Raw genomic sequence first — 27,932 nt, forward strand, 5'->3', positions numbered from 1 at the left:
CTAATAAATTATTGCGGTATTAATGAATTAAAAACGGTACTTTACCGCTTCTGCAAAATACCTGTTGCCTTTTTTTTTTTCCACAGGCATGGCGGCACGCCGTCATCACTTCGTGACATTGCGCTCGTAAGTTGAGGTGCTACTAGGGGTATAACGGTACGTGCATTTGTATTGAATTGTTTCGGTACGGGGGTTTCGGTTCGGTTTGGAGGTGTAACGAATGAGTACACATGCTAGCAGCAACCGAGCTAGGACAACATGGAAGACCCTCCAACCGAACGAGTTTCCACACGAACATATTAAGTAGCGTACCGCACGTTGTGTAAACATTACACAACGAGGCACAACACACAGCATTCTAACAGCGACCGGGCTACGATAGACTGACCATACCGCCTCTTTTCACCGGACATGTCCTCTTTTGCGGAACTGTCCGGGTGGAGTTTCTTAAATGTCTCAAATGTCCGGCATTTTAAGTTACGGTTGCGTGTATTTTCAATGTACGTTCAGGGTTAAGAAGGGGTTAAAAACAAGATTTAATTTTTTATTATCTATAGCAGGGGTGTCAAAAGTGTGCCCCGGAAGCTATTTGCGGCCCACAGCTAATGTCTTAAAGGCCCACGGCACATTCTACGAATACTATTAAAATGAACAAAAACATAAACAAAAATGAAATAAAAAAGATTAAAAGCTAAATGTAATTTAGAAAAAGTTGCAACATTGACTAATGAAACAAAGCTGGTTTTTTTTTTCCTTTCAAACTGTCATTGCTCAAAACATAATATTGAATCAAAATCAATGTTATTATCAATTAGAACAGAATAGAATAGAATAGAATGAACTTTATTGTCATTATATTTGCATATAACGAGATTAAAGACTCCAACTTAAGGTGCGGTAGTGGGAACAAATATGGGGTGAAATAAATGACAGAAGAGTTCAAAAGGAAAAACTAACAATGAAATAAACAGACTACTATCCAATAAAAATAATAAGCAATCCTGTACAATATACAAAACACTATCTGCGTTCAAAGGACTCCGGCTTATTAGTGATTCCCAAAGCCCAAAAAAAGTCTGCGGGCTATAGAGCGTTTTCCGTTCGGGCTCCAGTACTCTGGAATGCCCTCCCGGTAACAGTTCGAGATGCCACCTCAGTAGAAGCATTTAAGTCTCACCTTAAAACTCATTTGTATACTCTAGCCTTTAAATAGACTCCCTTTTTAGACCAGTTGATCTGCCGTTTCTTTTCTTTTTCACCTATGTCCCACTCTCCCTTGTGGAGGGGGTCCGGTCCGATCCGGTGGCCATGTACTGCTCGCCTGTGTATCGGCTGGGGACATCTCTGCGCTGCTGATCCGCCTCCGCTTGGGATGTTTTCCTGCTGGCTCCGCTGTGAACGGGACTCTCGCTGCTGTGTTGGATCCGCTTTGGACTGGACTCTTGCGACTGTGTTGGATCCATTATGGATTGAACTTTCACAGTATCATATTAGACCCGCGCGACATCCATTGCTTTCCTCCTCTCCAAGGTTCTCATAGTCATCATTGTCACCGACGTCCCACTGGGTGTGAGTTTTCCTTGCCCTTATGTGGGCCTACCGAGGATGTCGTAGTGGTTTGTGTTGTGGTTTGTGCAGCCCTTTGAGACTCTAGTGATTTAGGGCTATATAAGTAAACATTGATTGATTGAAGTACAAAATACAAAATACTTATTGACCTATCCAGGGATATGATTACTTCACATCAAATATTCCACTATGAAAAATATTTTTGGTGGAAAATTTTGCAAATTTGGTAAATAAGTAACTAAAAAAATGTATATTTTGTTGTTTTCTTACTGTACCGAAAATGAACCGAACCATGACCTCTGAACCAAGGTACGTACCGAACCGAAATTTTTGTTTACCGTTACACCCCTAGGTGCTACAGTATTTAATATTTAACACTGTCGGTAGTGTTTGGCACATAAGGTCGGCGACAGGAGGCTCACCTGGATGTAAGTTGAGAAATGTTGATTGCTCTCCAACTGCTCGTGCACAAACTCAACATTCCTCTCTTCCTCTGCACAGTATTGGTGGTACTCAGAGAAGCGTTCATTCCACTGCAGATATAGAAACTTTAACTGGATGTTTTCTCCTGTTATTGGTAATATACATGTCGTGACTTCAAACTAACTCACTTGCAGGCAAACAAGCTCCAACTTCAGGGGGTCCAAGGGTATGCCCCTGGAGCGGACATCACATAACATGGGATAAATGACTTCCTTCCAGAACAGCTGGTGTGCGCGAAGGATGTTGGAGAGGTTGGAAAAAAGCTTCTCGGGGGTCACCTGACAACACAGGAAGTCAAGGCAAAAGTTCAAACACAAAACGGGTCAGAACTTTGACTTGGATTTGTTTTGCTTATTCGATGCAGAGGGAATTTGGCACGAGCGAGACGTGAATGTGAGTACATATTGTTTATTTAAACACTATAACTAACAAAAGGCAAACAAATGGCGCGCTCGAGGGCGGAAAACTTGCTATAAAACAAAACTAGCACAATGGCATGGCTAAAGACAAGAAACAAAAACGTGCACTGGCATAAATAACAGAACTTGCACTGTGGCATAAACAACAAAAAACAACACAGGAAGTCAAGGCCAAAGTTCAAACACAAAAGGTGTCAGGACTTTGACTTGGATTTGTTTTGCTTCGTCGACGCAGGGGAATTTGGCACGAGCGAGACGTGAATGTGAGTACATATTGTTTATTTAAACACTATAACTAACAAAAGGCAAACAAATGGCGCGCTTGAGGGCGGAAAACTTGGCTATAAAACAAAACTAGCACAATGGCATGGCTAAAGACAAGAAACAAAAACGTGCACTGGCATAAATAACAAAACTTGCACTGTGGCATAAACAACAAAAAACAACAGGAAGTCAAGGCAAAAGTTCAAACACAAAAGGTGTCAGGACTTTGACTTGGATTTGTTTTGCTTTCTTCGATGCAGAGGGAATTTGGCACGAGCGAGACGTGAATGTGAGTACATATTGTTTATTTAAACACTATAACTAACAAAAGGCAAACAAATGGCACGCTCGAGGGCGGAAAACTTGGCTATAAAACAAAACTAGCACAATGGCATGGCTAAAGACAAGAAACAAAAACGTGCACTGGCATAAATAACAAAACTTGCACTGTGGCATAAACAACAAAAAACTTACGTGGTATTGACAGCATAGAAAACAGTATGGCATGGCATGAAGGTAGGAGCAGCATGGTTAGGTAAGCAAGTAGACATAAGCAAAGTTCCCAGGCCGAGGAACAGAAAACAAATGACTTAAATAGTGACTATGATGATGAGAAACAGGTGTGGGGCTGAGGGCAGGGGTGTGACATGGAGACCAGGTGGAAACTAATGAGTAACTATGGAAACCAACAAAACCAGGAAGTGCAAAAACGGGAAACAAGAGTCCAAAAACAAAACATGACATGATCAAACATAAACCCAGATTAACAGGCATGACAAAAGGCCTGATTTACTAAAGGTTTGCCTGTACTAAAACAAGTGCAAATTGAGAGCACACGCAAAGCCGATCTACTGAACGTGTGCAAAGTTTAATCCATTTTGTGTCCCTGTCTTCATTAATATGCAAATCATATGTTGATCATCAGAACGCCCACAATATTGGGAGGAGAAAATGCAAATAGCACACTCAACCGTATTTACTACACTAGAAAGTAGAGATGTAACGGTATTAAATTTTAGATTCTGATTTACATTTCGACAGTCACATCAAATCAGTAACAAAATCGGCCTACTATCACCTCAAAAATGTAACAAGACTTAGAGGGCTCATGTCAGCTCAAGATTTAGAAACACTTGCACATGACTTTGTTACCAGTAGATTAGACTAGTTGTTCTCAAATGGGGGTACGTGTACCCCTGGGGGTACTTGAAGGTATGCCAAGGGGTACGTGAGATTTTTCAAAAATATTCTAAAAATGGCAACAATTCAATCTTTTATAAATATATTTATCGAATAATAGTTCTACAAAATATGAATGTAAGTTCATAAACTGTGAAAAGAAATGCAACAATGCAATATTCAGTGTTGACAGCTAGATTTTTTGTGGCCATGTTCCATAAATATTGATGTTGAAGTTTTCTTTTTTTGTGAAGAAATGTTAAGAAAGAAGACACTTTTAGTTGATGATTACTTCTATGTGTGGAAATCTTTATAATTGAATCACTTGTTTATTTTTCAACAAGTTTTTAGTTATTTTTACATGTTTTTTTTCCAAATAGTTCAAGAAAGACCACTACAAATGAGCAATATTTAGACATGGTCTCAGTTTATCTACAAAGCCAGGATTAAACTTTAAGTCACAGGCTTTCTGGGATTGGATAAAGAACATGTGAACTCTTCGAGGTATCAAATACTTCATTTGTCAATAAACCGTAAGATTCGGTGGTAAAACTATCCAAAAGGGTTAAGTTTTCTCACTATATTTTCATACCTTAGTTGGTGCCTGTCGTGGCGGTAATCGTAGAACCCGTTGGTGGACACCTTATTTGACCGGTTTGGTCCATGTCCCGCCTCTAATATTCCGAAGCGTTTTGGATTTATAGAAAAACGTTTTATCCATCTATTATTATTATCAATGTTATTATTATAGAAAAAGGACGACAACGAGGCATCGTGCAATGGTAAAAGTTGATTTTCAAGAGAAAAAATGATTTTCAAGGTAAAAGTTGATTTTCAAGACAAAAAGTTGATTATCTGAGTACACAAGACCATTCTTAAAACCCACACAAACACATTATTGGGGAGTAAGGGTGCCAAATAACGATGTGTTTGAAGCGGAAGACATAAAACGGCAGCTTTTAAAGGGGAATATTACCACAATTTCAAAAGGGTTAAAAACAATAAAAATCTGTTCCCAGTGGCTTGTTGTATTTTTTGAAGTTTTTTTAAAAATTTTACCGGTCCCCGAATATCCCTAAAAAAAGCTTTAAAGTGCTTGATTTTCGCTATTTGCGATGCGACTATCCATTTCCCTATGACGTCATACAGTGCTGCCAATGTAAACAAACAACGGCGAATACCACAGCAAGATATAGCGACATTAGCTCGGATTCAGACTCGGATTTCAGCGATTTAAGCGATTTAACAGATTACGCATGTATCGAAACGGATGGTTGGAGTATGAAAGTATTGAAGAAGAAACTGAAGCTATTGAGCGAATAGCTATTGACGCTATTCATAGCCATAGCATGGCCGAATAGCTGCGTTAGCATTGCCGGTAAAATGTGCGGACCAAACGATCAGGACTTTCGCATCTTGTGACACTGGAGCAACTTAAATCCTTCGATTGGTAAGGTTTTTTTTCGCATTAAATGTGGGTGGAAGTAAACATAATATAGTTGCAAATGCATCTGCAGGTTATCCATACATGTCTCTGCCATGTCTACTTTAGCACCGCTGGTAACTAGCATGTTAGCATCGCATGTTAGCATCGATTAGCTGGCAGTCAACATCAACAAAACTCACCTTTGTGAATTCGTTGACTTTATAGTTGCAAATGCATCTGCAGGTTATCCATACATCTCTGTGCCATGTCTGCTTTAGCACTGCCGGTAAATAGTGTGTTAACGTCGATTAGCGTAACATGTTAGTATCGATTAGCTGGCAGTCACGCCGCAACCAAATATGTCTGATTAGCACATAAGTCAACATCAACAAAACTCACCTTTGTGATTTCGTTGAATTTATCGTTGCAAATGCATCTGCAGGTTATCCATACATCTCTGTGTCATGTCTGTCATCGCCGGTAAAATGTGGAGACACTCCAGCACATTCAATGGGGGTCTGGCGGCAGATTTCTAGCCACTTTTGCATCTTCGGGCCAGTGGTGCAACTTGAATCCCTCCCTGTTAGTGTTGTTACACTCTCCGACAACACACCAACGAGGCATGATGTCTCCAAAGTTCCAACAAATTGTGGAAAAAACGGAAAATAACAGAGCTGAGACCCGGTGTTTGTAATGTGTTGAAAATGAAAATGGCGGCTGTATTACCTCGGTGACGTCACGTTCTGACGTCATCGCAAAAAACGCGATAAACAGAAAGGCGTTTAATTCGCCAAAATTCACCCATTTAGAGTTCGGAAATCGGTTAAAAAAATATATGGTCTTTTTTCTGCAACATCAAGGTATATATTGACGCTTACATAGGTCTGGTGATAATGTTCCCCTTTAAGTTTCCACGCTTTACTTTGTACCTCTTGCTAGTCCTAACAGAATTGCTATTGTGACATCCAGTGGACACATTTAGAACAGCAGTTTCATTCAAAAATCAAAAAAAAAAAAAAAAAAAAAAAAAAAATGCAGCTCATTTTAATACTTGGCAAACTCGTCACGCGGGCCCGATAAAACCTGTTGGCGGGCCTGATCCGGCCCACGGGCCGTATGTTTGACACCCCTGCCCTAGATGTTACATGAGTGACTGATTTTTTCATTTCCACCTTCTCAGTGGAAACATGCTGTGTGCTACATTCAAATGTTTTTTCTCATCTTCTAGTTTCATCACATGGCTCGGTGAGCAACAGAAAATGTGTTCTGACACCCAAAAATAAGTAAGGCGCACTGACCTCCAAGAGGAATCCACAATGGTGCAGGTTGATCAGCGCTGCAATCACCAACTGCAGGAAGCATTGAGTGTAAATAATTGTTTTATAAAAAGTAACACAGCCAGCCTCTTACATCTTGGATGACAATGAGATTGTTAATGTAGTTGAGCTCAGTCTGCACAAACTCCCACATAGCTTCCTGCTGGTGACGCTGCGGCTGAGTCATCGCCTGGCAACGAAGATAGAGAAGAGTCAAGTAAGAGCGCTCATCCCTAGTGGAATTCACAAAACTAAACTAGATAAGAGTTTGTTGAACCTAATAATCTATAATTAGTGTCTCCTAGGGGTGTGTGAAAAAATCGATTCGAATACGTTATCGATTCACAATCGATTCTCTTTTATTTATTTTTTTAAATCGATTTTTTATTTTTCATTTTTTATTTTTTTCAATCCAACAAACCACTACACAGCAATACCATAACAATGCAATCCAATTCCAAAACCAAAGCAGACCCAGCAACACTCAGAACTGCAATAAACAGAGCAATTGAGAGAAGACACAAACACCACACAGAACAAACCAAAAGTAGTGAAACAAAAATGAATATTATCAACAACATTATTAGTTATAATTTCATTGACATTTGTATTAAACATTTATAAAAAAAAAAAAAAAAAAAAAAAAAGAATAGTGTCACAGTGGCTTACACTTGCATGGCATCTCATAAGCTGGACAACACACTGTGTCCAATGTTTTCACAAAGATAAAATAGGTCATATTTTTGGTTCGTTTAATAGTTAAAACAAATGTACATTATTGCAATCAGTTGATAAAACATTGTCCTTTATAATTATAAAAGCTTTTTTTTTAAATCTACTACTCTGCTAGCATGTCAGCAGACTGGGGTAGATCCTGCTGAAATCCTATGTATTGAATGAATACAGAATCGTTTGGAATCGAAAAAATAGCGTCCTTGAATCGAGAATCGCGTTGAATCGGAAAAAAAATCGATATATTATCGAATCGCGACCCCGAGAATCGATATTGAATTGAATCGTGGGACACCCAAAGATTCACAGACCTAATGTCTCCCCATTTTAAAAATGAGTGACTAAATTGGCTAATAAGAAACAATTGTGAATTATATAGCGCTTTTTCTCTAGTGACTCAAAGCGCTTTACATAGTGAAACCCAATATCTAAGTTACATTCAAACCAGTGTGGGTGTCACTGGGAGCAGGTGGGTAAAGTGTCTTGCCCAAGGACACAACGGCAGTGACTAGGATGGCGGAAGCGGGAATCGAACCTGCAACCCTCAAGTTCCTGGCACGGCCACTCTACCAACCGAGCTAAACCGCCCCAATAGAACCTTTTAAACACATGTAAAAGTAGTTTAAGGTACTCAGAGTGAAATTTTCTTGCTCATAAAAATATAGGAAGACCACAACAGCTAGCATATGTTACACATAGTGGTTTAACAAACAAATCTATACAGTTACCATAAATAAAAGTTAAGCTTTGTAAAACTTAGTGAAAGTTACACATCATAACTTCACTTTTTAAGTTGATTTATTTTATTTAGTGCCATACAAGTGAAAAACAAATTTAACCACTGTAAAAACACTTGACCTTTGATAATAACAGTAAAAACACAGGGAGTTTTTCGGATTTAATAATCAATAGGAACTTGATTTTTTTTACGTATTAAACTATTTTTTTTTACCATTGTAAATACAAATGATCCCTAATTTTCCTCCTTCTTAAATAGGGACAGGCACTGAAACCTGATTCCATATTGGCACTTAAACGGTAGTAACCAAAATGAAAAAATAAGCAGCAATTGTTGCCTCATTTTTGTGCTAAAAGAATGCAGACCCAGCCAAATACAACAAGTGATTGAGAGGGATATTATAGAAGTAAAGTCACACAGTCTAAAACTATTTTTTATTTTACTTTTTTGCTGACCTTCACATTTCAACAGCAGCCCTCAAAACATCGTTAGTGCCATCGCAGCACTTCCTCATTATGCACCGATGACAGTGCGAGTAAGGTTGAACTCAGGAACACCACAAATTATGAGCATCAAACATTCCAAATAGGGCTGGGCAATATGGCCTTTTTTTTAATATCTCCATATTTTAAGGCAATATCGCGATACACGATATATATCTCGTTATTTTGCTTTAGCCTTGAATGAACACTTAATGCATTTAATCACAGCAGTATGATGATTCCATGTGTCTACATTAAAACATTCTTCTTCATACTGCATTAATATATGCTCATTTTAAACTTTCATGCAGAGAGGGAAGTCACAACTAAGTCAATTCAGCAAAAGTGTATTTATTAAACAGATATTAAGCAGCGGCACAAACGTTCATGTCATTTCAAAACAGAAAGTGCAAGATTGTCAGAGACATTTTAAAACAAGCTGTTAGTGCACTTGTGTGCATGATATCACTCAAGATATTTCAATAAGTGTCACAAAAAAATGAGCTGCATATCAAATAGTCTCTGTTAGAGATGCGCGGATAGGCATTTATATCATCCGCAATCGCATCACTAAAGTCGTCATCCACCTAAACCAATATTTTATCAGAATGGCAACCGCCCACCACCCGCCCGTTGTTTTATATCTGGAATCGGCGACCTTTACCACTAAAAGAGATAGTTTGACCCGTGTCACAAAATAAAGAAGGCAATGGAAGCCGCTAACGTTCTGGCGAATATCCGATGGTGCTCATCCAGATAATGAGAAAGGGCGTGCTGTGAAGCCATTGCCTTTGACACTTTCTACATCATGTGCAAGCCGTTTGCCAATCCTTCAACATGCTGTATGCAGCTTCCTCAAACACACGTACAAGATTGAAAGGCATACTGGGTGATACAGAGTACACTGATGGTTGTGATATGAACAATTTTAACACTCTTACTAATGTGCGCCATGCTGTGAAGCCACACCAAAAAAGAATGACAAACACATTTTGGGAGAACATCCTCACAGTAACACAACATAAACGCAACACAACAAATACCCAGAATCCTTTGCATCCATGAGTCTTCCTGACTATATTTTACACCCCCGCACCTCCAACCCCGCTCAACAAACCGCTTATTCCCTTTGGAGCCGCGGGGGGCGCTGGTTACTATCTCAGCTACAATCGGGCGGAAGGCGGTGTACACCCTGGACAAGTCGCCACCTCATCGCAGTATGTGTAGAAATCTTTATTTATAATTGAATCACTTGTTTATTTTTCAACAAGTTTTTAGTTATTTTTATATCTTTTTTTCCATATAGTTCAAGAAAGACCACTACAAATGAGCAATATTTTGCACTGTTATACAATTTAATAAATCAGAAACTGATGACACAGTTCTGCATTTTAAGTCTTTATCTTTTTTTTTATAAACCAAAAATGCTTTGCTCTGATTAGGGGGTACTTGAATTAAAAAAATGTTCACAGGGGGTAAATCTCTGAAAAAAGGTTGAGAACCATTGCTCTAAAAGCTGTAGATGTTATTGTCACATATGCATGCACAGTAGATGGCAGTATTGTCCTGTTTAAGAGTGTCACAACATTGCTGTTTACGGTAGACAAACTGCTTTACGGTAGACGAAAACGTGACTGCTGTTGTTGTGTGTTGTTGCCGCGCTGAGAGGACGTTAATGAAACTGCCTAACAATAAACCCACATAAGAACCCAAGAACTCGCCCTCGATCATTCTACAGTTATAACGTCATTGGGCAGGCACGCTGTTTATATTGTGGGAAAGCGGACGTGAAAACAGGCTCTCGACACGTCACTCGGGTCCGCATGGAGCTGGAGGGGGCGTGGCCTCCAGCTCTGCCTGAATTTCGGGAGATTTTCGGGAGAAAATTTGTCCCGGGAGGTTTTCGGGAGAGACGCTGAATTTCGGGAGTCTCCCGGAAAATCTGGGAGGGTTGGCAAGTATGCTATTATTAAGGTTTTATTTTTTTGATATTCTTAAGTTCAATAATATCATATAAAAGATTAAATGCAAACAAAAACGGTTTGTACACTTTTCACATTTTTCAACCAATTCGACCTTTCACATCCACACACTTCTCTTCCGATATATCGAACGCAAAACATGTTTTCCCTTTCCCAAAGTTCACGTTTCTGGAATTTCCGGTAATTTTCTTCCTATTGACAATGAATAGGAAATATGTAATGGACTGCATGTCCCACATTTATCATTCGATTTGAACGGTTCCAACATCCACACACCCTGGACATTAGAGCCAACATGTCTCCTGGTTTCGAAAATGTCCTGATTACCTGTATTTACCTGGAATTTTGCTACATTGAAAATGAATGACCAACATACAAACCTCTCCTTTCCTTATCCCACACGTCTCATCCAATTCGAACTGTATTACCATCCACACACTCCATTCACCCTGGATATTTGAACATTTCAGTTCCGCTCACATGTATTGGCACTTCGGCGGCTTGCACACATAGAGCATTCACACCCAATTCCTAACCGGAATTGCAATTTTGAGTTAATTTATTACTTTGATAATATCGTCTGACATTGTTGTATATTTATAGTGTTTAATTATTCACAAATTGCATTTTATTATTCATTTATCTTTTTTATTCCCATTATAATTCTGATCAGCGAAGGCAAAGTCACAAAATCCTTTATCTTAAAAAAAAAGATCAAGTAAAAAGGAAGAGCAGTGGCCCTGTGTTTACTTGATGTTGGACTGATACCAACAGTATTGCTCACCACACTTGTGATAATGTCTGTGTGTGTGTGACACCTGCAGTCCGTAGAGGAGCTGCTCCATGACACAATACCTTATTTTTTTACTTCAGAAGGGGTCCTCACCAAGTGAGATTTGACAATGTCGGTCCAGTTTCTTTCCAACATGCTTCCATCACTTTGTTCTTTCCATCTCCACGCAATGTTGCTGGGCACAGCGAAGGCCTCCAGCTCCTTCTTGAGAACATCCAGCTGATTCTGCTCCTTAGAGAAAACATGTCAATGGTTGGTTCAGTTATTTCATGTCCCAATAGGGAACCATTTCTGTTTCTGTGTCTTCTCTAATTACCCCTTCAAGGAACATAGTGTGGTAAATTATACCGTGTACCATTTTCTTATATGATTGTGAACTAGCATGCATTTGTATTTGGTCACAGAATCCTTTAGAGCAGGGGTGTCAAAGTCAAATACAGAGTGGGCCAAAATTTTAAACCGAACAAAGCAGCGGGCCGAGGTTGAACAAATTAACCTTTTAATAGGGACCCAAACAAGTTTTGCATTGAATCTTGAACGAGCAAGGCTTACAGTAAAGAACTTTATAGTGACATGGAAAACAGAGTTTCAAATAATAATAATAATTAAAAAATATCAATGGCATATCAAATAAAATTCAAACGAAAATGGAATGCCTCTTTTCGGCGACGGGGTTGAGGTGGACGGGGTTTGGTGATAGCGGGGAGTGCATAGTGTAGCGTCCCGGAAGAGTTAGTGCTGCAAGGGGTTGTGGGTATTTGTTCTGTTGTGTTTATGTTGTGTTACGGTGCGGATGTTCTCCCAAAATGTGTTATTCTTGTTTGGTGTAGGTTCACAGTGTGGCGCATATTTGTAACAGTGTTAAAGTTGTTTATACGGCCACCCTCAGTGTGACCTGTATGGCTGTTGACCAAGTATGCCTTGCATTCATTTGTGTGTGTGTGTATAAGCTGCATATATTATGTGACTGGGCCGGCACGCTGTTTGTATGGAGGAAAAGCGGACATGGCGACAGGTTGTAGAGAACGCCTAAGGCAGTGCCTTTAAGGCCCACCCTCAATATTGTTGCCCGGGATGAAATTCAAGAGGGACGCTGAACTCTGGGAGTCTCCCGGGAAAATCAGGAGGGTTGGCAAGTAAGAGTATTAGCGGTGAATGCGGTGTTACATTGGCGGGCCAGCTCTAATGTTAATTTGATATTGCCTCAAGGGCCAAGAGAAATTACACGGCCAGAGTTTGACACCTATGCTTTAGAGGATCATCCTATCAAGGAAGTACACCCTTAGATAGATTTAGGTGCAGATGTCCATCACAACCTCTCCAGAGTGGTGTCTCTTGCCCCCCGGACATCGGGGAACTTAAAGGATAGCAGCAGTTGGATTTTAAGAGGACGTGTAAACACATTAGCAACATCTGGTAGGGAGCCCTCACAAGTAGCAGTAGAGGATAGTGATTGGAGGTCACACGACTCAAACCAATCAGAAGAAATAGATTGACTGGCCAAGCAAGAAATTGGGCTTTGTCCAGAATAGCCGGCTCCAAGGCTAGACTTAAGAAGAGTGGGGGTCTTCGTGCAAAAGGTATTTAGGGACAGTGGACCGAGAGAACATCGGAAAAGTAATCAGGTTTCTCCTGGAAGCTGCAGTTCGAGTCTGAGGCTCGCTGAAACAAATAAACCTTTTTGTTCAACGATTCCTCCTTGGCGTCTTCTTGGCTCATCACCCATTACAGTCACTCTGTCCTGGGAGAATGGCACAACCAACGGATATACAACAATAGTAATGCAATACAAAGGTGTAAAACTACCCCAAGTTGTAATTGTACTTTTAGGAACATTACACGTTTACACTTGCATAGTTCAACATTATACAAAGCCTGTTTCCATATGAGTTGGGACATTGTGTTAGATGTAAATATAAACAGAATACAATGATTTGCAAATCCTTTTCAACCCATATTCAGTTGAATATGCTACAAAGACAACATATTTGATGTTCAAACTGATAAACATTTTTTTTTTTTTGCAAATAATCATTAACTTTAGAATTTGATGCCAGCAATACGTTACAAAAAGTTGGGAAAGGTGGCAATAAATACTGATAAAGTTGAGAAATGCTCATTAAACACTTATTTGGAACATCCCACAGGTGTGCAGGCTAATTGGGAACAGGTGGGTGCCATGATTGGCTATAAAAGCAGCTTCCATGAAATGCTAAGTAATTCACAAACAAGGATGGGGTGATGGTCACCAATTTGTAAACAAATTGTCGAACAGTTTTAGAACAACATTTCTCAACGAGCTATTGCAAGGAATTTAGGGATTTTACCATCTACGGTCCGTGAAATCATCAGAGAATCTGGAGAAATCACTGCACGTAAGTGATATTACGGACCTTTAATCCCTCAGGCGGTACTGCATCAAAAACCGACATCAGTGTGTAAAGGATATCACCACATGGGCTCAGGAACACTTCATAAAACCACTGTCAGTAACTACAGTTGGTTGCTACATCTGTAAGTGCAAGTTAAAACTCTACTTTGCAAAGCAAAACCCATTTATCAACAACACCAAGGAACGCCGCTGGCTTCGCTGGGCCCGAGGTCACCTAAGATGGACTGATGCAAAGTGGTAAAGTATTCTGTGGTCTGACGAGTCCACATTTCAAATTATATTTGGAAACAGAGGACGTGGTGTCCTCCAGAACAAAGAGGAAAATAACCATCCGGATTGTTATAGGCGCAAAGTTGAAAAGCTAGCATCTGTGATGGTATGGGGGTGTATTAGTGCCCAAGGCATGGGTAACTTACACATCTGTGAAGGCACCATTAATGCTGAATGGTCCATACAGGTTTTGGAACAACATATGTTGTCATCCAAGCAATGTTATCATGGACGCCCCTGCTTATTTCAGCAAGACAATGCCAAGCCAAGTGTTACAACAGCGTGGTTTCGTAGTAAAAGAGTGTGGGTACATTCCTGGCCCGCCTGCAGTCCAGACCTGTCTCCCATGGAAAATGTGTGGCGCATTATGAAGCGTGAAATACGACAGCGGAGACCCCGGACTGTTGGATGACTGAAGCTCTACATAAAACAAGAATGAGAAAGAATTCCACTTTCAAAGCTTCAACAATTAGTTTCCTCAGTTACCAAAGAAAAGGCAATGTAACACAGTGGTGAACATGCCCTTTCCCAACTACTTTGGCACGTGTTGCAGCCATGATATTCTAAGTTAATTATTATTTGAAAAAAAAATAAAGTTTATGAGTTTGAACATCAAATATCTTCTCTTTGTAGTGCATTCAACTGAATATGGGTTGAAAAGGATTTGCAAATCATTGTATTCCGTTTATATTTACATCTAGCACAATTTCCCAACTCATATGGAAACGGGGTTTGTATATAGTTTATACACAAGTCTACTTGGTCCTTAGAGTATTCCTTAAGTCTTTTGCATTCTTTTCTGTACAGAATGCAGTAGTGTCATCGACAAATAGAACTACTTTTATGTTCTGGTCATATATTTGTCAAAAACTGATGTGGTCTCAGTATTGACCCACGAGGTACACTGCAAACTACTTTTATATTGTTTTTCAGCTGGTGTAGTGTGGTAACAGCAAAACAAGGTTGTACCCCAACAGTTGGATTCCTGTCTGATGCTCCAGTGTTGAAAAAAACATTTCTGATCGACTCTCGGGGTGCGGCTCCTTCTGTCTCTCCCTTACCGACGGTCGCAAAGACAATTATCGGTCTTGTCCCTTTCTGGAAATAAAAGGAAAAAAAACAAAAATATATTACAGTAACAATGATTTATAAATACATTAATTATAAAATAATAGCAATGTCTATCCCTAAATGTTAATAAAAAAAACATGTGTAAGTAATGTGACATAAAATGTAGAATATATTATTATAAAATCAAGTGCTATGAAAAACAAACAAAAATATATTTTCAAAATGAAACTAATCACAATCATTTTCTACCAAAAATAATAAAATAATACTATATATACACTACTACAGTCATTTGTATTTTGTACTTTTAAAGATAAAATAAACAAATTTATGTAAATATTATAATTGTTTTCCGCTTTCCCCGTTGTGTAACAGAATGCCATAATTACAGTTTGATACATTCCTTGTTTTTGAGGTCACTGCTGGGTATTTTTGGGGTATAGTAAAAAAACAAAAAGCCAAAATCATAAAATGTTTTAGCTTTTGTGTAATCAACTTTATATATTGTTTTACTTATTCATGATAATCTGAAAATAAATTTTAATACAATTTTCAACAGAAAAATATATGAACTAATATAAATAACAATAAGCGTGTCCAAACTTTTTTCAACACAGATCATTTTCAATGTAGATTTTCTGCTTTAAAAATGCTAAAACCAAATCGATGTAGATCATTATCTGCTAAGCTATCAGAACTAAACATCCGCATCTTAGCTTTGTGTTAAGAGTGAATTCTTCTTTTATTTTTAGTACCGGTAAATGAATGTTCTTTTTTACTTTGGGTGCAGCACTAATACTTCCAGTTTGCAGCACCATTCCAGAGCTCTACTAAACAATGGCAACATAGTTTTTGTTCAGCATGAGTCATGGCTAGAGATAGTGCCAGGGAAAATCTACAGTTTAAATCCATTAATTTGTCAATAAAGTCTCAAATAAACTGACCAAAATGATAAATAACATGGTTTAAACTTCTACTGTTGCATGTTATTTGACATTTCTAAAAAGGAACGCTTTGCAGCATTAAAAGTTGCTATTGTTTTGCAAGCAGGCCCATAATAATAATAATAATAACCATTAACCTCCAACCCCCACGGACAAAGCTATGAACTATAGGAGACCGGGCTTTCTGCTCCGCTGCTCCCAGTCTGTGGAACGCTCTCCCTGACCACCTGAGGGCACCTCAGACTGTGGATGCTTTTAAAAAAGGCTTAAAAACCCATCTTTTTGAAAAAGCCTTTTTATAGACATGCATGCTGGTTCTAGCTATTGGGCTTTTCTAGTTTTATATTTTATTTATTTTTACTATTTTCTTTATTATTACTATTTTCTTACACTGTGGCACTCTGAGTTTTTTTGCTCAACGTAAAGTGCTTTTTTGCAAATAAAATCTATTATTAATGATAATAAATATTTCTTGAAATTTAATACAACTAATAATACAAACACAGGTTTAAAGTGTAAATATAATAAAAAGTGTGGGAAAAAGCTGTATCAGAACAATGAAGAAACATTCTTCCAAAACTGTAATTAGCATGACTAAAAAAGACAATACTTGCGAGCATTCAAGACATCAAGCATTTATCTGCTGGCTGACAACTTGTCAGTGATGACCAGTGTTTGTATTTATTGTTGTGTTTATGGTATTGTCTTCTGTAACCCTGTAGTTTCCCCTTCTGGAATGAATACCAATCATTCTACCATTTTGTCAAAGCATCCTGAAGTTAAATGCAGCAGCATAGAAATATGGAACAGGATGGATTATGCATTCTTTTACTTGCCTTATGAGCGTATGTATAGAATTTGCCTTTGTTTGCACCTAAAGTTGGGGTATTCTCCTGCACGTTGCGGTCCACATCTGTGAACATGTCAGCATCACGTGACTGTTCTGATTTTATTGTTGCGGAATGATGAAGACAACTCCAATGGTGCGCATATGTGATGATCGGAGGGTGGGTTGCGATGCCCTCAGGGTCGCTCTTTGCCAAGTGGAGGTCAGCTGACAAAAGGAGAAGAGATTGGCATTAGTTAAGTTTGAGTCAGGGTCAAGTCAGTGTTTTCTACTCATGCAAAATTTACTGCATATGCAATCCACCAAGCGTGAGTTTTACATTGCAAGGTCACTCCTCAACGTTTTCCCCAAAATATCATCTCCACATACAGCTGGTCCTCCTGCTGTTTCGATACAAGTAGAAGGTATGCTAAGGACCTCAATAGGTGATAAACACAGCCCAGCCAAGACTTCATTTTAGCCAGTGAAATATCACCCAAACAATGAAAACATGAAGTTGAACTGAAAACTGCTAACTAAAGTCCTACAGAAATGAGATTTTCTTATTTAAACGGGGATAGCAGGTCCATTCTATGTGTCATACTTGATCATTTCGCGATATTGCCATATTTTTGCTGAAAGGATTTAGTAGAGAACATCGACGATAAAATTCGCAACTTTTGGTCGCTAATAAAAAAGCCTTGCCTTTACCGGAAGTAGCAGACGATGTGCACGTGACGTCACGGGTTGTTGGGCTCCTCACATCCTCACATTATTTATAATCATAGCCACCAGCAGCAAGAGCGATTCGGACCGAGAAAGCGATGATTTCCCCATTAATTTGAGCGAGGATGAAAGATTTGTGGATGAGGAAAGTTAGAGTGAATCACTAGAAGAAGAAAAAAAGTGAGTGCAGTGGTAGTGATTCAGATGTTAGACACATTTACTAGGATAATTGTTGAAAATCCCGTATCTGCTTATTGTGTTAATAGTGTTTTAGTGAGATTATAAAGTCATACCAGAAAGTCGGAGGGCTGCGGTGACCGCCAGTGTCTCTGAGAGAAGCCAATGGAGGAGCCAAGATGACAACTAACTCCGCACAAGTCTCCGGTGAGAGCCCACTTAATATCATAATTTTCTCATCCAAAAACTTGCTGGTTGACATGTGGTAGAGAAACATGTTTGCTAAAGCTTCACAACAAACAAAAACACCGGCTGTGTTTCGGTGCTAAAGGCAGCTGCAATCCACCAACAGCATTCTTCTTTATTGTCTCCATTATTAATTGAAAAAATTGCAAAAGATTCAGCAACACAGATGTCCAAAATACTGTGTAATTATGCGATGAAAAGAGACGACTTTTAGCCGTAAGTAGTGCTGGCTAAAATATACGCTCAACCAATAACGTCACAAACACGCGTCATCATTCCGCGACGTCTTCAACAAGAAACTCCGCGGGAAATTTAAAATTGCAATTTAGTAAACTAAAGCGGCCGTATTGGCATGTGTTGCAATGTTAATATTTCATCATTGATATATAAACTATCAGACTGCGTGGTCGCTAGTAGTGGCTTTCAGTAGGCCTTTAATGGAGGAGATAAATTGTGAGAGACTGGAGAGCACAATTAGTAACGATGCTTGCCAAGGTTCAAATCTCAGAGCTTAAATAGGAGACGGATTGGCAACCGGTTGTAGGTGTGTCCCGGTTGCCAATCAGGCATCAAGTGTGGATGCCTGTGCATGGCAGGAGGAAGTAAATATACTAAATAAGAGCACAGGACAGGAGCTAAAAAATATCACACAGAGAGAAAAAGCCAATATGAGTCCAAAACAGTCAAGTCAACAGGGCGTGACAAGATGCCCCCAAAATAAAACAGATCCCAGACACAAAAAGGAAGAAAAAAAACCTATAAGCAAGTGGGAAACCAGTGACGTCGATGGGAGGACTTTGGGGACGAGTCGCAAAACTGCGGCCTTGATGCTTGGCCGGCACGCCAGCCACATAGATAGATAGATAGATAGATAGATAGATAGTACTTTATTGATTCCTTCAGGAGAGTTCCTTCAGGAAAATTAAAATTCCAGCAGCAGTGTACAGAGTTGAGATCAATTTAAAGAAAAAAGTAAAAAGTAAATAATGGGGGTTTAAATGGAAACAAAATAGAGAAATATTACAAAAAGAATAAAAACAATGGGAATAACAATATAACAGTAAAATAAGAATATAACAAGACAAAGTAGGCAGTAGTGACCATGTTATGAAAACGTATTGCACTGTTAATGTTTTGCATCCCCTGTCATCCTAATACCCCCCACCCCCCGTCCCAGAGAGGAGTTGTACAGTCTAATGGCGTGCTGAAGCCAGCAAGGAAGAGTCCGGATCCCGACAGTGAGAGCAACTAACGTGGGGGAATCAGGGTGATGGCGTGATGACTGCGGTCAAAGCTGCAGAAGTCCAAGCCAAAGTACCGTGCAGGACCCTCACAAGGTTGATGCGTGTGGGGTGCGTGCCTCTGCCGCTGAAGAGGTCAGTGAGGGAGAGGCCCTTTGGTAAAAGTGGCGATAACGTCACAGGAGCTACAGACCCGGTGTCCCTAAAGCCACCGAGCCCCAGTCAGGTAATGGCAGCAGGCGTAACACCGTTGCAGACGTCCATGAACTGGCCACCCCCACTACTTAGGAGGAGGATAAGGACTAGGGGCACCAGGCAGGCTCCTCCAAAACAGACAAAAACGGCAGGCGCCCGATGGCCACCTCTTCAGCAGGCGGGCAAACTACTGGGCTGCAGCTGTAGCAGGCTGCAGGTCTAGCAAATGGCGTCGTCGGACCCACTGGAAATGAGGCTGACGTCAACGGAGGACCCACTTAAGGAGAGGTTGGTGGCGTCGTTGGAAGACTCCCGCCGCACAACCTCCAATAGCCCCGCCCCCAGAGGACGGACGCCAGACCTCAACAGGAAAACTCACAAGCGAGAGGGGTGAGCGGGAGAAAGCTTGAGGAGAAGTCAGGGGCCCCCCCATGTGGCCAAAACGTCGAAAACGTCAGATTTAGTTTGTGACGAACCCCAAGATGCAGAGATGGAGGCAGGCATGGAGTGAGAAAACATGATTGAATTAAAACGCTTAAACAAAAACTAAACATAGGGTACAAACAAAGGACTCGCACGTGGGCGGATAACAAACTAAGGGAGCTGGCATGGGAGCTAGAAAAAACAAAAAGGGTCTAGCGTGGAAGCTAGCAGGAAAACAGAAGTCATATTGTGTAGTACAAAACAAACTGGAAGCAGGGAACAAAAAACAGTAAGCTAAAAACACCCAACGGATATAGCTTACCGCTACGCTGCAAATACAAGACACGGCACGACACGACACGACACGAAATGACGGGTAGCAACGACAAGAGCGACATTTGGCAACGACAAGAGCGACATCGACATGACAATAATCCAACACTCGACTGGAGGACAAAACAGGTTCAAATAGGAATCGGGCTGATTGACACCAGGTGTGGCCAGGTGCCAATCACACGCAGGTGAGGGGAAACGGTGCTCAGGGAGAAAGACAGGAAATGACCAATATAAAAGCGCTGACAGGAAACAAAGACAAACACAGGAAAAACTAAAACAAAACCAAACTGTCAGGGGCGAACCTGACAGAAAATATAGCCCAAGAGGGAGGCCCCCTAACCATACCAGGCTGGATAACTAAGTTACCAGCAGACTTTGGGGGCGGGAGTCACTGCGAGGTCACCGCAAGGTCTGTTCATTGTGTCAGGAGTTGAAGCATTAAAAAGGCAGCTTCAGTGATCTGACATCAAGATGCAGCAGACGACAGGCAGGTGGTGAGTACAAAATAATATTCTTTAATCTATCAAAAGAAAACGTGCCAAAAAAAGAACAAAAGAAGGCGAGTGCAACTAACAGGGGCACAAGACAAGGAACTTATTTTGCCTGAGGCGAAAATGTGAAGCAGAGAAATAGGTAACACGGAACAAATGAAAAAGAACCACAGACTTTAATAAGAGACTGATTAGAAAACGATTGCAGGTGTGTCCCGGTTTCTAATTGGGCAGCAGGTGTGGATGCCTGTGTATGGCACGAAGAAGGGAATATACTGAAAATAAGGGCGGATGACAGAAATTAAAAACATGTACACAAAAGAAAAAGCCAACATAAGTCCAAAAAAGTCACCAAGACATGACAACATTACATTGTTCTCAGATTTTTGGGCAAATAAAACAAAAACAAGTATTTGCTTATGATTAATATTATTTGTTATTTTTAATTATCATTACTACTATTATTTTTCCACAGAGTCAAAGTTAACAGCTTACCGGTTCTAATGACAAAAATATATTATATTATTTATAAATATCAATCAATCAATGATTATTTATATAGCCCTAAATCACTAGTGTCTCAAAGGGCTGCACAAACCACAACGACATCCTCGGTAGGCCCACATAAGGGCAAGGAAAACTCACACCCAGTGGGATATATAGATATGTTACTTTTTTATAGTATTAATATGATATTATTAAAATATATTTATATCTTATTAACTGTAAAAAAAGACTAGTCACATCTTTATATAGATCAGACATAATGTATATTTGGGGGATTTTAATTCTTAAAGTCACTATGTTTACATAACTATACCGTTTTTATTTTTGGAAAAAAAATTAGATAGTTTGGTGCAAACTTTAAATGGGTAGCCCCATGTTGAAGACCAGGGCCTTTACAATCAAAAGAGGCATTTTGCCACTTCTTCCTCTAAAGAAAACTAATATCGAGCCACAAAACGTAACTCAGCCCATAAACTTTTACAGGTTTTCATCCCCACTGAACTGGACACACATGCTTCCAGTCTCTTTTACTTTTCTTCCTTGCGCCTGAGGACTCAGCCTGTGTGCATTCACGGCCTAACAGACATTGAAATATTATACATATTTTTGAAAAGGCTACCTTTTCTCACTCCAAGGGTAGAAGCCTGTATCAGCAGGCAGGGTAGACCTTGGACATTTCACATCCTCTTCACAGAGCCAAAACAGAGAGACATTTAAAATCAAAATGAAATCTAAACAAAAATGATTACATTTCTGTTAGGGAAAATGTAAGATTTTCAATGCGACAATTTTTGTCATAAGGCACGCAAGAATCACTTTTTGTCATTTTGACAAAAAAATATATTATCCAAAAATTTGAACGACATCATAACAAACATACAGTGGGGCAAAAAAGTATTTAGTCAGCCCCCGATTGTGCAAGTTCTCCCACTTAAAATGATGACAGAGGTCAGTAATATTCATCATAGGTACACTTCAACTGTGAGAGACAGAATGTGGGGGAAAAAATCCAGGAATTTACATTGTAGGAATTTTAAAGTATTTATTTGTAAATTATGGTGGAAAATAAGTATTTGGTCAAGCATTCAAAGCTCTCACTGATGGAAGGAAGTTTTGGCTCAAAATCTCACAATACATGGCCCCATTCATTCTTTCCTGAACACGGATCAATCGTCCTGTCCCCTTAGCAGAAAAACAGCCCCAAAGCATAATGTTTCCACCCCCATGCTTCACAGTAGGTGTGGTGTTCTTGGGATGCAACTCAGTATTCTTCTTCATCCAAACACGACGAGTTAAGTTTATACCAAAATGGATACATGGATGATACAGCAGAGGATTGGGAGAATGTCATGTGGTCAGATGAAACCAAAATAGAACTTTTAGGTATAAACTCAACTGGTCATGTTTGGAGGAAGAAGAATACTGAGTTGCATCCCAAGAACACCAAACCTACTGTGAAGCATGGGGGTGGAAACATCATGCTTTGGGGCTGTTTTTCTGCTAAGGGGACAGGACGAATGATGCGTGTCAAGGAAAGAATGAATGGGGCCATGTATCGTGAGATTTTGAGCCAAAACCTCCTTCCATCAGTGAGAGCTTTGAATGGTTGACCAAATACTTATTTTCCACCATAATTTACAAATAAATTCTTTAAAATTCCTACAATGTGAATTCCTGGATTTTTTTTCCACATTCTGTCTCTCACAGTTGAAGTGTACCTATGATGAAAATTACAGACCTCTGTCATAATTTTGAGTGGGAGAACTTGCACAATCGGTGGCAGACTAAATACTTTTTTGCCCCACTGTATGTATAAATTAAGTCGACCAACACATCAGAAGCGACTTTGGGTGTGATACATACAGTCGGACAGGCGCGCCTACTGTGTTTGTCCATTCATTGGAGAAGTGACGAGTACAATCCATGTTACTCAGACGAGACAAAAACAAACAATGTAGCGTCATGTTGGTATTTCTCCAAACAGATTTTGAACTTCGACCCTGTGGACTAGAAAAAGGCCGGCGTCTTTCTCGCGTTTATCCCCTTTAACTAAACACCCCCCTAGGCCGCGGTGTCGCAGGCTTTAAATCACAGTCAAGCGTCTAAATGGTGTAAGCAGAAAAAACTTCCTGGTATACTTTCCTGCTGGGTGAGTTAATAAATCATAAGTCATGTAACACAGTGAAACTATACAAGTAGACTTTAAAACAAAGCACTTTCTAGTCAGAGTACAACAAACGCAGCTTCAAATAAACCTACCTGGATTTGAGTGGATCCATCAATGTAACACGGTCATCTTTAGTTTCTTTTCACTTTCTCCGATATTTTCCCCTCCTCTTTCTCCTCTCCCAGCAGGTACCTCCCCTCTGCGGTGTTCCCCTTTGCCGTTTTTTTTTACAACTGGACGGACAGGAATGACTGGATTGTGCTGCTCGAATAAGCTTTCGTGACTGATTTGAAATAAAAAGAGTTTAGTGGAGGCGTGGTGTGCGCTGATGGACTGTTGTACAACATCGAGTACGTCTGAAGGACACGTGGGAAAGAAATGTTTTGTTTTGTAGTGTTCCTCTTGAAACGTGCGGTAGTTACGTTTCCAGACGCCCTGTGAATAGCAAATTAATGACAAGAAATTGAGAAAATGTATTATTTTTGTCAGTGTAACAAAGCCTGGATTATGTTTCGCCGTACGCTTGACTGAGTTGCCCCTACCCCTTTCAAATGCATACTGCGAGCTTGACATTCTTCTCTGATTTCGAACCAATAGTAACATCCATCCATTTACTACCCGCTTATTCCCTCTGGGGTCGCGGGCAGCCCTGGCGCCTATCTCAGCTACAATCGGGCGGAAGGCGGTGTACACCCAGGACAAGTCGCCACCTCATCGCAGGGCCAACACAGATAGACAACATTCACACTCACATTCACACACTAGATCAGGGGTAGGGAACCTATGGCTTTTGAGCCAGATGTGGCTCTTTTGATGACTCCATCTGGCTCCTGGATAAATCTGAGCTGACACTGCCTAACACAATAGGTAATGAATAATTCCACTTGTAATCACAGTGTTAAAAATAACGTTAAAAATATAAAAATGCTCATACATTTGAATCCATCCATCCATCCTTTTTTCTACCGCACTTGTTCAAAAAGTTGCCTTATGGGTAAGAAATAATTTATTTATTATTGGTTAGGGTAGGGCATGAGTATCAAACTCTGGCCCGCGCGCCAAATTTGGCCCGCCGTGTAATTTCATTTGGCCCTTGAGGCAATATCAAATGAACATTAGAGCTGGCCCGCCGCTGTTACACTGCATTCACCGCTAATACTCATACTCGTCAACCCTCCTGATTTTTCTGGAGACTCCCGAAGTTCAGTGCCCCTCCCGAATTTCTCCCGGACAATAATATTGGGGGCGGGACGTAAAAGCGTTCTCTACATGTCGCCACGTGAGCTTTTCATCCATACAAACAGCGTGCCGGCCCACTCACATAATATATGCGGCTCATATACACACACACAAGTGTATGCAAGGCATACTTGGTCAACAGCCATACAGGTCACACTGAGGGTGGCCGTATAAACAACTGTAACACCGTTCCGAATATACGGAACACTGTGAACCCACAGCAAAAAAGAATGACAAACACATTTCGGGAGAACATCCGCACCGTAACACAACATAAACACAACCGAATAAATACCCAGAACCCCTTGCAGCACTAACTCTTCCGGGATGCTACAATATACACCCGCGCTACCACCAAACCCCGCCCAAACTCAAACCCACTGCCGAAAAGAGGCATTCAACCTGTATTTTTATTTTATTTGATATGCCATTGATATTTTTTAATTATTATTATTATTTAAAACTCGATTTTGCATGTCACTATAAAGTTATATTAGCCTTGCTTGGTCAATATTCAATGCAAAACTTGTTTGGGTCCCTATTAAAAGGATTAATTTGTTCAACCTTGGCCCGCGGCTTCCTTCAGTTTTACATTTTGGCCCACTCTGTATTTGAGTTTGACACCCCTGGTGTAGGGCTAGCCCTCCTGGGGGTTCTTCAGACCACCAAGCACCAACATGAGAGCCTGTTTCAGGGTTACAATATTGTTTTGTTTTTCAATAAGTCTCTCAGTTGCTTTCCAGCAATTGTCTTTTTCTCTTTCGTTCTCGCTCGCACTCTGGCTCCAGCCCAAACCCAGTCTCTCCTCCTGGCTGCTGCTTATAAACATAGCGACAGGTGATTAGATAACAAGGCCCAGGTGGGCCATTTATGCACCTGTTGCTGATTTCGAGGCCGGTCCTGGCAACACCCCGCTTTGCTGCAGACCCGCCGGCCACGCCTCCTCCTAAGTTAGCTTCAGAATAACAACGTTACTACAAAGAATAAGAGACCTACTATACTCTAGAAATGTTGGTCCTACGTAAAAATGCACACTTTTAGTTGTGTTCAGTGTTAAAAATATATCATATGGCGCTTACGTAAATACATTTTAAAATATTTGGCTTCTTGGCTCTCTCAGCCAAAAAGGTTCCCGACCCCTGGACTAGGGCCAATTTAGTGTTGCCAATCAACCTATCCCCAGGTGCATGTCTTTAACACAATTTCTCAACTCATATGGAAATGGGGTTTGTACTTCCTGCCCACGCCTGAAGCTGCACAGGCATTATAATTTGGTAATCTTCACATTTCATAGCCATTACTCGCTGCTCTCCAGAAGCCAAAGTTATGTTGCTAACACAACCTTATTGACCAGTTTACTCTCTTCGGAAACTCTGCACATTGTCCATGTTGGATCTAATTAGACAGCTAAACGTCAATGAGAACCGACTAAAAAGGATTTCGAAGAAAAGTCAAATTCAAAACAAACCAAAAAACGATTTTTTAAGGCATGTTACATGTTTAAATTGTGCTGTTTTGTCAATCAATATTTATTTATATAGCCCTAAATCACAAGTGTCTCAAAGGGCTGCACAAACCACAACGACATCCATGGTAGAGCCCACATAAGGGCAAGGAAAAACTCACCCCAGTGGGACGTCGGCAATGATGACTATGAGAAACCTTGGAGAGGGCCGCATATGTGATACACAGGCGAGCGGTCCATCCTGGGTCCCGACTCTGGACAGCCGGTACTTCATCCATGGCCACCGGACTGGACCCCCTCCACAAGGGAGGGGGGGACAGAGGAGAAAAAGAAAATAAACGGCAGATCAACTGGTCTAAAAAGGGGGTCTATTTAAAGGCTAGAGCAGTGGTTTTCTCAAATGGGGGTACTTGAAAGTATGCCAAGAGATTTTTAAAAAATATTCTAAAAATAGTAACAATTCAAAAATCTTTTATAAATATATTTATTGAATAATACTTCAACAAAATATGAGTTTAAGTTCATAAACTGTGAAAAGAAATGCAACAATGCAATATTCAGTGTTGACAACTAGATTTTTTGTGGACATGTTCCATAAATATTGATGTTAAAGATTTCTTTTTTTTGTGAAGAATGTTTAGAAAAAGTTCACGAATCCAGAGTGATCTCTAATTACAATCCCCAAAGAGGGCACTTTAAGTTGATGATTACTTCTATGTGTAGAAATCGTTATTTATAATTGAATCACTTGTTTATATTTCAACAAGTTTTTAGTTATTTTTATATATTTTTTCCAAATAGTTCAAGAAAGACTACTACAAATGAGCAATATTTTGCACTGTTATACAATTTAATAAATCAGAAACTGTTGACATAGTGCTGTATTTTACTTCTTTATCTCTTTTTCTCAACCAAATGTTACGTCTGTTCGGCATTGTGATGCCGGGTTCGATTCCCTCGAGGATGCGTCAAAATTGAACACAGCAATGGTAAGATAAACAGATTTATTTAAATAACAAAAAGAGCTATATAACAAAAATGCTAGAGCTAGTAGAATAAAACAAAGGACGCTAGCATAAAAGCTAGGATATACAAAAATGAGAACTAAACTGGCACATAGACACATTAAAGAGAAAAACAAAAACATACAGCATGAGAGCTGGAATAAACAAATGGCTGAGCGTGAAAAGCTAGCGAGAATATACATACGATGTAGAGTGCAGGCGTAACTTGTTGCGTGAAAGCAAATTATGAACCCAGGAAGAAAAGAACAAAGAGGCTGTCTTAAATAGGAGGGTGATTAGACAAAACAGGTGTGTGTGGACCGGGATTGGCAGGTGGACTGATGAGTTACCATGGTGACAGGCTAAACGGGAAATAAACAGTCACTTGACGGAGAGTGATACCAGAAAGGAAAAATAACTAATATGTCTAGATACGAGCAGCGGATCGCAACACCAAAGATGCTTTGCTCTGATTAGGGGGTACTTGAATGAAAAACATGTTCACAGGGGGTACATCACTGAAAAAAGGTTGAGAACCACTGGGCTAGAGTATACAAATGAGTTTTAAGATGAGACTTAAATGCTTCTACTGAGGTAGCATCTCGAGCTGTTACCGGGAGGGCATTCCAGAGTACTGGAGCCCGAAATGAAAACGCTCTATAGCCTGCAGACTTTTTTTGGGCTCTAGGAATCACTAATAAGCCGGAGTCCTTTGAAGGCAGATTTCTTGCCGGGACATATGGTACAATACAATCGGCAAGATAGGATGGAGCTAGACCGTGTAGTATTTTATACGTAAGTAGTAAAACCTTAAAGTCACATCTTAAG

The 27,932-nt window shown here is 40.0% G+C and overlaps 1 protein-coding gene across 9 annotated transcripts in view; it reads right to left on the minus strand.

Annotated features, from left to right (window-relative positions):
- plekhg6 (pleckstrin homology domain containing, family G (with RhoGef domain) member 6) overlaps positions 1 to 27,932 on the minus strand; it is a 55,041-nt gene that overhangs the window by 21,140 nt on the left and 5,969 nt on the right. For 3 of the 9 annotated variants that reach the window (XM_061914902.1, XM_061914897.1, XM_061914903.1), the window contains exons 1-8: positions 23,489 to 23,641; positions 16,898 to 17,115; positions 15,016 to 15,144; positions 11,478 to 11,615; positions 6,751 to 6,846; positions 6,639 to 6,689; positions 2,181 to 2,330; positions 1,992 to 2,102 (exon numbers count right to left, since the gene is read on the minus strand). In XM_061914902.1, the coding sequence (XP_061770886.1) occupies positions 1,992 to 2,102; positions 2,181 to 2,330; positions 6,639 to 6,689; positions 6,751 to 6,846; positions 11,478 to 11,615; positions 15,016 to 15,144; positions 16,898 to 16,984 (762 nt within the window). In that variant the 5' untranslated portion in view covers positions 16,985 to 17,115; positions 23,489 to 23,641. Of the gene's footprint in view, positions 1 to 1,991; positions 2,103 to 2,180; positions 2,331 to 3,209; positions 4,065 to 6,638; positions 6,690 to 6,750; positions 6,847 to 11,477; positions 11,616 to 15,015; positions 15,145 to 16,897; positions 17,116 to 21,848; positions 21,916 to 23,488; positions 23,643 to 26,261; positions 26,398 to 27,932 lie in introns of those variants that run through there. The other 6 variants (XM_061914899.1, XM_061914900.1, XM_061914905.1 and 3 more) reach the window with 6 other exon arrangements.

Source organism: Nerophis ophidion, linkage group LG11 (assembly GCF_033978795.1).
Source record: "Nerophis ophidion isolate RoL-2023_Sa linkage group LG11, RoL_Noph_v1.0, whole genome shotgun sequence".
NCBI classification, from domain to species: domain Eukaryota; kingdom Metazoa; phylum Chordata; class Actinopteri; order Syngnathiformes; family Syngnathidae; genus Nerophis; species Nerophis ophidion.